The following is a 12,301-nucleotide window of genomic DNA, read 5'->3' on the forward strand; positions in this document are numbered from 1 at the left end:
TCCACAGCAGTTTGTCTATGGTGTCTTTAGATGTTGCCCCAGGGCTTCCATTGTGGATTCTACCTGTGAATGAATGAGGTTTTCTGTAGTTTATTTAGGAATGTGAGGAATTTGAGGGTTTACAATGCATTTATTTTCCAATAAATCCACTAATAAGAGGTCCTCTCAGGAGCAGTTCTGCTCCACTTTAGTTCACTTTGCCCTACCATGTACAGAACAAAAAGAATATGCATATAGGGTGATGACATATGTAAATATGCAGATATACATATAATTGGAATTCAATCAAAATGTTTAGTTTATTTATTTTAGTTAATTTAAGAAAAGCAAAAAAATATTGTACTCATAAATTTGCATTGATAATGTATGGCTTACACTATATGTATTCCTTCTCATAAACTTAGAATCAGTCTATTAATAATACGAAAAAAGTAAGATACAGTAGGTTTTTTCAAACTATATACGACCATTTCACATTTGTACATGTGCATTTGCATCGTCTCTTTCTAATTATGTCTTCCTTCTTCTCCACCATTGCTCTCTCTTCTCCCTCATTTTCACCTCATCCTCTTCCTCCTCACCTCACCTTATCTCTTGAACCGAAGTCAGGGATCTAACACATGCAAAGATGCATAAACGTGCTTTTTTTATTCCCAGTATTTGTGCAATTAGTTATTGTCAGCAGATAAGACATGCGACCTTCCCATCTCAGCACAGCTGACAAGCCGGCTAAACAACAATAACAGCTGGTTGTTACAGCATTATGCCAGCAAACATTAGACTTGAGTGTCCTAAAAATCACACTTTCCCTCTGAACAGTTTGCTTACATTCGTGTAAGAGTTTATTCACTTAGTGTCTAAAAGTGTTTGATCTATTTTTAAGAAAGTTTCACTAACAGCAGCATTTATTAACAGAAAAGGTCAGGATATCCTCTTATCAGACTCTTTTCACAGAGTTTTACTGCTTCCTCCATAGTAAATAGACATGGACACATATTGACAGCTGAGGTAAACCGTGAACTGACAGCCAACACTCATTGCAGATGAATGGTAGCCACTGCTATTTGTCCCGAAGTGGCCACTTTAGCAAGGATTATGCACTTGAATTGGGAAGGGTAAGAAAACAGAAAACTGAAGTTTCATTTGCTAAATGAGAGCATTTAGACTCATAAGTGAAAATTGTCACGTATAACCAACAGCATTTGTGAGCTCTTTTTCTTAGTGAAATGGATCAGTTGCATAGACAGAGTAATGTTAATTTCTTGTGGAAACTGACCAGTCTGTCAGAAATAGCGACTTTGTAATGATAGCTGTGGGATGCAACAGGTTTAAATCATAAAATTGATTGGTCATATAAAATAATGGCAGCCTTCTTAGGTCAAAGTGTGTATGAAATATTTTGGATTTTTAAAACTGTTACAATATCTCATGAGATTTTAACACTGTTCTTTAGTAGGAGTGTCCGTGTACACCATAATAAGGCCTACAAGGCCTTCTTTTCATTTCTGTCTACTTACATAAAACAGCATGGAATGAATTAAGGTGTCTACAGGAAGGCAAACCATTGTATTCAGTTTTTGAATGAATACATCACATGGCCCTAAAAAGCTACCAAGGTTGTAAATGATAGAAAATAGTTGATTAAATATATGTTATTTTTGTTTGAGGTGCTGGTCCTCTGAGAAAAACGTTAAAACATTACTTAACAAGCTGTTTCAGACATTGTTTTGGTGTGTGGGTCAGATCGGTCTATTCAAGTATTTGACATGAACAAGGGCACAGTTGCCTCAGAGGTGCCTGATGCCCACAGCAGAGCCATCCACTGCATCACACAGAACAAGGTGAGGCGATTCGACTGTTCATGTGAAAAAAAAACTACCCTTGTTATGTATATGCATGTATTTGTCTTGTGTAATAGTAATTCCATTCGATTGTATCTTTGTCTAATACTATTATATATCATCTTGTTAATAGAATAGAATAGAATAGAATAGAATAGAATAGAATAGAATAGAATTCAACTTTATTGTCATTGCACATGCACAGGTACAGGGCAACGAAATGCAGTTAATCACTTAATACCCACCAGCTCACCAGTGAACCACTTAGCGGTAAAGTAATATTTTGTCCACATGCTAAACCAGAATTGTTTCAAAAACTGGAAGGTGTTGCTTTTTAAATCAAATCTCTTATATGTATTTGGAATTCTGTTAAAATATTTCCATTTGGGTATGCGGTATATTTGAAAATTCAATTTAAAGAAGTAGATGTGAACCCAACTTTATAACTTCCTGTATGATTATTTCAGCCTTTATGCATGATCGTTTGTAATTGGTCAGTCATCACAGTGTATATAAGCGACTAACAGTATGAAAGGACCTTTTGATACCCACTAGAGTCTTTAAGTGTGGAGTTTGTATGTTGTCCCTGTGAATGCATGGACCCTGTCCAGGAACTCCAGCTTCCTCCAATGTTTGTCTCCTTGTGGTGTACTGGTACGTCATCAAGGGTGTACCCCAACTCTCGCCCTGTGACACCTGGGAAACGCTCCAGGCTCTAAATCAAGTGCTTGAACAATTTATTTCCAATTGCTTCTCATTTTAGCAGATAATGTAAGATAATTTAAGACAAACAGCTTTAGGTGTAAGTGTTGTGTAAGTTTAAGTGTTTAAAAATGTCTAACCAGACAACCCAATCCAAAAAAAGGTTCATTCTGCTCATGTGGACGTAGCTTTTCCAGTTGGAGAAATATTTCGTCACTCATCCAAGTGACTTCCACAGTGTCAGTTGAGGTTCCCCCAACTTTATAAACAGTACATTTGCATAATCATTGACTCTAGCACAACTGACTAATAATGGGCTGACTGCAAATTGTCATGACCATTGGTCACATAAATGGCCTCCCTGACTCCCCGCTCAAACCAGCGTTCTTTTTGGGATGTCCTCACCTTAGATAATTGAGCATGATATCACAGATAGTAACAGATAGTCCACCATCTCCATTTCACACATGAACGCATGCCGACGTTGCAGTAAGTTGCCGTCACGTGCAGTGACAGCCGAGGGAGAGATATTTTATTCCAAGCAAACATGAAAATATTCACGGGGGAGCGTCTCCCCCTGCTGGTAATGCAACTTCTGCATGCGTGTCCATTTCACGCTTTGCCTAGCCAAAGCGTGAAATGGACACGGTGGACTGGCGTGTTAATTACACGTTTTGTCATGTTACTGGGTTGAACCAGATACTTATTCTTGATGGCATTACCTTGGCCCCCAGTAACGCTGTGAGGAATTCTGGAGTCATTTTTGACCATTTTTGTCCTTCAGTGTGTACGTTAAATAAATATGTACGACTACATTCACACAATATATCTAAAATTAGAAACATCCTGTCTTAGAGTGATGCTGAAAAATAGTTGATGCATTTATTACTTCATTGTTATCAGGGTGTCCTTAAAACCCCCTGAGAAAAGCCTTCAGTTGATCCAAAATTCTGCAGCAAGAGTACTGACAGAGATTAGAAAGAGACAGCATTTTTCTTCCATCCTGGCTTTTCTTAGAATCAAATTTCAGTTCCTTCTCCTCACATACGGGGTGTTGAATAATCAGGCCCCAGCTTATCTTAAAGACCTCATAGTACTGTATAACCCCAATAGAGCAGGCTTACTTTCAGGCTCCTCTTCTGTGGAAACAGCTCCTAATTTGGATTTGCAAAACAGACACCATCTCTACTTTTAAGATTAGACTTAAAACTTTCTTTTTTGATAAAGCATATAGTTAGTGCTGGATCAGGTGACCCTAAATTCTCCCTTAGTGCAATAGGCCTAGGCTGCTCTCTGTGTGCTTACACACCTCTGCATTTAATCTTTAGTTATTCATTTCTGGCTCTCTTCCACACTATGTCTTATGTCCCGTCTTCCTCCCCTCACCCCCAGCCTGTTGCAGCATATGGTTCCCCCTGCTTGAACTTGGTTCTGACGGAGTTTTCTTCTTTCCACAGTCGCAAAGTTTTTGCTCACAGGTGGTTGTTTGATGTTGAGGTTTTCTCTCTTGCATTGCAGGGTCTTTAGCTTACAGTATAAAGCACCTTGAGATGACTGTTGTGGTGATTTGGCACTATATAAATAAAAGTGAATTGAATTCAATCATTGCTTGGCCTAAAGGAACAGAACTCTTCACTAAAAAAGATTTTTCACCCTAAACCATAAACATTGCACTTATCCTGATAATGATAGTGTTCTTTAGTACAAATGTATTTTTTGAAAGGCACATATTTAAGTTTTTATGTTGCTGAGCGTTGTCAAATCTTTTTCACGTCTTTTCTCATTCATAGTCTGACTAAACCTAGCCTTAACCTCCAATCTTTGATAGAGGCAGAGACATCTCCTCAGTCCATACGCAGATTGGATGACGTTGAGATCAAACCCACAAAGCGAAGAATTTGCTTGACTTGGAACCGATTACTGGTGTGAGCCTCATCTTCCATTTTACCCTTGAAGGGGCTACTATTTGGCAGATGTAATAGTCTTACATAAGGCATCTATGAGTGTTTCGCAAGTTACGTAAGGCACAAGACACGGATCGTTTTTGAGGCAATAAAAGTGTTACGTTTGTGGTGTGAATGAAAAAGGTCATGGTTAAAAACAAAAATCATGGTTATACAAACATTTCCGTGACAGACAGACAGGACATGCCATCATCAGTATCATTCATCTTGAATGTTACTCTGTAGCGCAGGAGGATTAAGACTGCCATAGGGGATGGCAGGAGGATGATGCTGGATGATGGCCTTGGAGTAAAGCTGTTCCATGATGCAGTCTGGGTTTATGTGGCCTTACTTCCACATCACTGTCTTGAACCAATCTGGACTCAATTTGTTGGTGTCTAATAAGTAGACAGCTTGGGCCGGCGTCCACATCTATTATAGTGCTATGAAGAATATTGCATCACTCACAGTGAAACTATAAAATTCATTTATTTAAGTCTCATTTATTTATTCAGCTTATAGTTAGCATTTTTATTGCCTCGCATGTTACAGTGATATGGAGGGACTGGTATCTCTACATACAAGAGTCATAAGAATGCTTGCCAGCTTTGTAACAGCAACAAACCCATTAACTTTTATTATAAAAAATATATAAAAATAATTACCTATTGTACAGATGCTCATGTAACTTAGTAGATGCAGAAAAGTATATGTTTTGGTATGAAGGAGGCTTGTACCCACTGACCCTTAGATACTGACTTTGGTCACATTTACCTCAACTTGCTTTACACTCGGGCCAGCCTGGATTAGCTGGATACACTGCACCTTGTGGTATGGATGAAGTGCATTAAAGCATTCAACTGCAATTCACTCTTGCACACAGCTGACTTTATTCCTTCAGCCCAGAGGTGCTTGTTCTTTGTCACGCTAGCTATTGTGTGCATTACATTGCGGAAAGCCTGTGGTGTGTTGTTTTTAGCTTGGCTATTGATGTCACTGTGGGATTCTGGGGGCCTAAGGGGCCTTTGGGTGCCGTAGGATTAGTAGCATTGCTCCTGCTTGGAGTCTACACACATTTTTTCCCTTCACTATTGGTTCTCCTCCTGAGGCTCACCAAATATCAGGAACTGCATTTTGAAAAGCAGCTTTTCTTACTTGAAATTTCCATCGCCTTTTTGACAAAATTCACCTGGAACTCATCACAGCGCAGGACTTCTCGGAAAAAAAGAACTGGAAATGCCCTCTCAGGCTGCCGTTCTCACACTTTCAGTGGAAATCTAAACAATCCCCCCCACCGCTTCTTTCTCTCTCTAACTCTTTTTCTCTCCGGCTCTCCCTAAGCTTTTCTCTCTTACACATTTACCTATAGCATTCAATAAGTTGGTCTGAAAGAGCTGTGGGGAATAGATGGATAGATTTGTAGTGGAAGTTCTTTGCTTTTCTATTTAACTAAAAAACAGTGATGACACTAAGACACTCCCACCTAACCTCACTTTTGCTTCCGTTTTTTGTTTTTACAGCCCAGCATGATTTTTTTTAAAAATATCACCTTCTGTTTTGAAGTAGCATACATTATACTAATAGTATAGTAATAAAAAATTTAGGGAAAAAATGAAGATTTATATCCATTTTCAGGTAAAGCTTGTGCTGACTAAGCTGTTTTGTTCATTGTGTATCATTAAAGGGATCAGCTTTTAGCTCACAGGCTCCAGATTCATACAACCTCTTCCTGACCAGTGCTGTCACTGATGGTATGAAGATTTGGGACCTTCGAACACTTAGGTCTGTATTATTGTAACATATTCTGTGCAATTTGTATTGAATGTACTCGTAATATGATCATAAGGCAAGGAAAATGGTGCTTTATAATCTACTGTAGTCTCTTGCTTCTTAAAGGGAAATCATGTTCAAAACCTATTGTATCAGTAGCTAATGCATTTACAGTAATTGCTAATGCATTTACAGTAAATGCATTAGCAATTACTGTAAATGCTGTGAATGCTACTACAACAATCTTATGTAGTAAATGATTTACTACATAAGATTTCTTTTTGCAAAAGTTTTGAGCAAAGTATATAAAAGATCAAGTAACCCTGATGTCACAGATCAGTTTGTCGACTTCTGTTGTTTTTTTTTGTTTTGTTTTGTTTTTAACATTTTAGTTTTTTAAATTGGTAAGCATTGTAGCCGACTTTCTAGATGGTATTTCACGGGTGGATCACAATCTGATTGTACTTTTCGGCGTTCATATTTTCAACACCATGAGCACTGTTGTATCAGTAGCTAATGTTCTCATTGTTGTACCTCCTCTGTACACATTGACAACAATTTGAACTAAAAATGTCAAATTTGGAGTCATCAGTATGAAAGAATTCTTTTCAGATGCCTCTTCATCTTTTGTGCTGCACTTGTCTAGTTTCCACTGATGTTTTTTAAGGGCATACTGCACAACATGTACAGACATGCCAAGTTTTCAGCTAATTGCTCTGTTGGAATTACCTTGTTAGTGCAAAATACTATTTTAGATCTGCAAAATTCTTTTATCTTTAGCATTTTGATAAAGCCAGATAAAGAAATGGGAAGAAAATGTGTGTCTTTGCAACTGGCTGGTAGTAACAAAGTGCCAAAAGATAAAGATGAAGACACTCCTGGTCATCCCTTGATTTAGTGGCTTTTTTATGCTTAAATGATTCATAGGTAAAAGTTAAGTGGTTTAACAAACAAACAAAAACAAAAACATTCCTCTGAAGACAGTCAGGTACAAGCATTGGACTGAAGCCTGGATAACTCTTGCACAAGACTACTTTAAGAAAGGATTAGAATGTCTCCTTGTTAGCAAAATATAAGGAATTGAGGGCTAGCTCAAGATGTTCTCCTAATACTATACATTGAAGGAAGTGATAGTGATCAATATGCTTGGAAATTCTGAAAATGTCTTTTTCATTATGAAATTATTTTGCCAAAATTTGTAACATTCCTATTCAACCTTTATCACCTGTTGACAAACCTGGATGAAGGTTGGCTTCTGAGTCTAGTGTTATTTCACCAAATCCTCCAGATTCTCACAAGTCCAAGAACGTTAGGGAAGAAATCATTTTTATTACACTTCTTTTGTTGAGACTTTAAAGATGACCTTATATTTGACTAACTTCAACATTTTCTTACACAAACATTCCTCAGTGATTTGGATTTTTTTTTTCCTTTCTTCTTTTTTTTTTGGGCCGAGTTGAACGGCATTATTAATTATTTCATTCTTTCATGTCTGAAGCTGCTTCCATGTGTAACTCCTCTTCCGTCCCTCCATCAAATCTTAATGCTATCCGATAAATATTTGTGGCTCGTTTCTAGGTCAACCCCTCATTTTAAGAGGTTTTATCAAACATCCCTCAGTACGCAGAGTTCTTTGGAGGTGAAACATACGCATGGATGAAAACAATTAACGACTATTAACCACAAAACATGGCACCAGGCCACTAAATAAATATTTCAGTCTTGTTTACTGCTAATCAAAGTAATCAAATCAGTGTTAAAATTGTTTATCAAATATCTTTGCAGGGACCCAAAATTCAAGGTTTACTAAACTTGCGGGGACCAACAAGTCCCTTATGGGGACAAAATCTATCGCCCCATAAGTTTAAAGGCATTTTTGAGACTCAAAATGTGGTTTTAGTGTCAGGGATAGAATTAGGTTATGCGTTCGGAATAGGGTAAGGGTTAGGGCTTTGCATTCACTTTTAAAGGTTAGGTTTAATGTAAGTGGCTAGGGAAAGCATTTTGTCAATTAGATGTCCGCACAAGGATATGAAAACACGACTGTGTGCGTGTGTGTGTAAGTTTGATGAACTGACCCTTATATGTACCGGGACATTTCAGATATGTGACGCAAATGTTGTCTCTATCCCATGATAATTGTAATGGCGTTAAATTATTTCAAAGGAAATGCACAATAGTTAAAATGGAAATGTCTTTTCATCGAAAAATTTTATACGATGATGCACTGAATTTGTGCTGACAAGCAGAGAATAAGATTACTCAGGAACTCAATCAGACCAGGCATTTTCTTAGAAGGTGCTGATTAAATAAGTGGTCATGTTTCGTTTGACAGCTGCAGGATTGCCAGGACAGCTGTTGTCCATCAGCACGTGATGACCATGGCCACTTTGCCAAACAATTAGTTTAGTATACTGTATAGATCCACTATATTGGTTAAAGTACTTTTAAAGCCATAACCTTTCAGTCACCACTTGTATTTTGATATGTATGCAATGTTCCAGTTGAAGGGTGTACACACCAGCATTAAGCATGATTCAAAATCGATGACATGCTGATTCTAAAAATAGAGAACAGATGGTGATCTGCTTCTCTTTCCATAATTTAATCCGTCTGAATCTATGTGAAGAAATACATAAACAATGTATTTACATGAAGTAATATTAAGAAAAAGCCAGCTCTTATCTGATATGCTCTGGGGCAGTTAAATATTCTGAAATGTATTGGCAGAATATAATGAGCTAGGATTACCCTGCTGATTACCTTGATGATTACACCGAATACCCAAGTGGATTCAATAACTGTATTGGCTCTCACTCAAGAGGATCATACCCTCTGGTGTAGTGATCTGTAAAATGCCAGATAGTTATCACTTACACAACATAGAGTGTGTATGTGTGTAACTCATCTTCCCTTCTTCAGTCAAAACATTAGCTTCACGCTCTGGCCTAGAAAACCAGATGAGTGCTTACTGTGAACTGCTAAAGTGTTTTTTAAAGTGCATTAGTGACAATTTGTGTAAGCACTGTTGCAGCGCAGAAATGTTAAGATGTAGTAATGTTGCCCTAGAAAACAGAACAGGTAATAACTTCTATGTGCTACAGTATTTTTTTTTTCTTTCTTTCCAGAACTCTGAGAAAAAATTATTCTGAGATTAAAGTCAGGATTCTGAGAAAAAATAATTCAGAGGAAAAAGTCAGTCTGGAAAAGAAGAAAATAAAAACGTGACCACTTTTTTTCCCCCAGTGGCCCTAATCCTCTTTCATAATTTTCAGTGCATACATACAAAAATTGGTTTTGTTGCTAGGTTGTTGCTAGGCAACACTATATAGTTATAATGTATGATTTTAAAAATAGCTTTTGTGGATATAAATAAGACTTTATCGTCGTAAATTTAAATTGATAAAACACTTTTATATGGTGAAGATGCACCTGTAACCATTGCTGATATAGATAAGAACCTTCATGGGCCTAAAATGTACCTGCATGTCAAGTTTGGCTGCTAAACTCCTGATCTTGTAGGAGTTGATGAAAAATGAAGCAAACACAGACAGAAAGTTTGTGTATTATAAAAGAAAATAAGTTTTTTTGTGACGAAAAAGTTCATTATTTAAGAAATAACTGTTTGAAATCTTTCCAAACTCTGAAGAGCAAAACCTATGGACTGTCCCATCTTGTTGCCTCTGTTCTGTCATATGGCCTTTTTATTGAGGGCTACATGAGCAAATGTCATAGTCAGCTGACAATGTCGTCATCCTGAAAAAAAGAGATAATTAAGTAATCCCATTGAATACGAGAGAAGAGCAATGAAAGTAAGCATGCCATTAAACTGAATCAACAGTTTTCTGGCACAGTCTTAGCACCAGCTCAACATTATAAGTTCCATAAAGTTCTGGTACTGGGTATATCAGATTTCTTTATGGTCGGTGAATATGCCCTACTTTTAGCCCAACTTAATGACATTAGCATGTGAATGTCAAAGACATGCTCTCACCAGATGCTGTCAAAGGACTGGCCTGCCAGTATGCCAGCCCATATAGAGGCACTAGCTTAGTTACCTGTTAGTGGCATTGCAAAGACATTACATGCCTTTGCAAACCAAATGAAACAGCACAGAAGTTGCATGAGGGAAACATTTTTCATTAACGAAGTCTCTTTCCTGTGTTTTCCTTGAGTCATGCTCAACTCCCTGTGCTCAGCTGGTTCAGTTGTTTGTAAAGCAGTCCATGGAGTGCCGTTCTCCTTCTGTTCCATATATTTTGCACCTTCAGCTCAACGCTTCAGCATCGTAATGTGTGCACTGTGAAATAGCATGCATAGCAAAGATATCCCAGTTCCCAAACATTTATTTTAAGTTTACTAGACCCAGTAAAACCTTTTAGATTGCCTTATAACATACAAACTAATATAAAGGATCACTGGTCACGCATCAAGTCTGTCCGTCACATAAAGTTGTTTGAATTTATTAACATCAGTGATTTCTTACCACTGTGTGCTTCTTCTCACCAGGTGTGTACGGCGTTATGAGAACCATGTAAATCGCTGCCAGCCCTGCTCTTCAGCCGTTTCGCCATGTGGACGCTTCATTGCCACAGGCTCTGAGGATAACTGTGTAAGCAGTCTCACTGGGTCCATCAAAGCCACCTGTATACATTGCAAACAGATAAAAAAAAAATCATCATAGGGATTAAAACATTATAAAGTGAAACAGAAAAGTTTTGACCTTTTGCAATATCTAGGCTGTTCTTCATCTTGTTTTTTCCTATAAAAGTTCAATTCAGGTTTATTTATATTGCACCAACAACAGTTGCCTCAAGGTGCTTTATAATGTAAGGTAAAGATTGTACAATAACTGAAAACCCCACAAGTCAAACAACCCACTACAAGCATCCATTTGGCAACAGTGGGAAGGAAAAGCTCCCTTTTAACAGGAAGAAATGTCTGGCAGAACCAGGCTCAGGGATGGGCAGCCTGGTTGAGAGTGAGGTCAAAGTGTCAGACGGTTTGTTTGATTTATTTATTGATTGATAAAGTCTACATAGGTTATGCAGAACTAACGTAAAAAGCACTTAAAAGCAGAGTTGGCTTTCTGATGTCATCGGACACACTGATCAAGTGCATCTCATGTCCTTAAGAAACAGGAATAATCCAGCAAAGACCTGACACAGCACCTGAGAGATGGCCAAGTATTTTAGACATAATATAGACATAAAATAGATATACATGTCCTGGTTGTAAAACATTTATGTTACATGATCCTGCTTGGCGAAATGCCCATGGCACAGGTATTCAGAATGGCTTTTGGAGGAGTTGGTAGAAATGGAAATTTAAATTGTACCATTACAGGACACTACAGGTAAGATCACTCAAACTGGTGTTAAGAAGGAAAGCAAACCAAACACGTGACTTGTGCACTGTAGAACCAAGTGGTTCAGTTCGGGACAAAGAAAAAAAGCTATGGCCTTGGTTTGGCAAAATGTGATGGCTTCAACAAGACTGATTCTAAATCCACTAATTATATAATACCTCTACTCATCGCAAAACCACTGAGACCTACAAGATTAACTTTAAAAATTAATTCCCAAACCCTAACCTTTTCATATCTCCCAAGATGCCATATCTCCTCACCGCCTGCTCCCCCGATCCTCCTTCCTATAGATTCTCTTTCAGTCTCAGACTTGCTCGCATGGATGCCAGAGCTGTCTCACATGTGGCACCCTAGTTTTAGAGTTCTCTACCTGCTAATGTTTGGCTAATAAATGTTGTCACCCAAGTTAAAACTACAACATAACTGACCTTAGGAAGGTAAAAATAGCAGCAAAAATGATTAATATCTTTATCAGTTTTACCTCCATTTAAGGAAAGGACTGTTTGTGCTTGACTCAGAGATTTTTATTTGGATTCAACCCTTTTTCCAAAGAAGTCAACATTCATGTTGAAGCACAACTGTTTAATTGCTTTTCCAGAGCTTGCCTGACTTTCAAGACGTTTCCAGAAGACAGCCTCCCTTTTCCTTATCCATCTCTCTGTTCTTCTCGTATACGT

The 12,301-nt window shown here is 37.9% G+C and overlaps 1 protein-coding gene across 2 annotated transcripts in view; it reads left to right on the top strand.

The window, feature by feature from the left end:
- wdr27 (WD repeat domain 27) overlaps positions 1-12,301 on the top strand; it is a 44,820-nt gene that overhangs the window by 14,030 nt on the left and 18,489 nt on the right. The window contains exons 20-22 of one of the 2 annotated variants that reach the window (XM_005915460.3): positions 1,720-1,841; positions 6,171-6,268; positions 10,766-10,868. In XM_005915460.3, the coding sequence (XP_005915522.1) occupies positions 1,720-1,841; positions 6,171-6,268; positions 10,766-10,868 (323 nt within the window). The remainder of the gene's footprint in view (positions 1-1,719; positions 1,842-6,170; positions 6,269-10,765; positions 10,869-12,301) is intronic. The other variant, XR_006053226.1, reaches the window with a different exon arrangement.

This window comes from Haplochromis burtoni, unplaced genomic scaffold, assembly GCF_018398535.1.
Source record: "Haplochromis burtoni strain Fernald_Lab_line unplaced genomic scaffold, NCSU_Asbu1 Contig_12, whole genome shotgun sequence".
NCBI lineage: Eukaryota > Metazoa > Chordata > Actinopteri > Cichliformes > Cichlidae > Haplochromis > Haplochromis burtoni.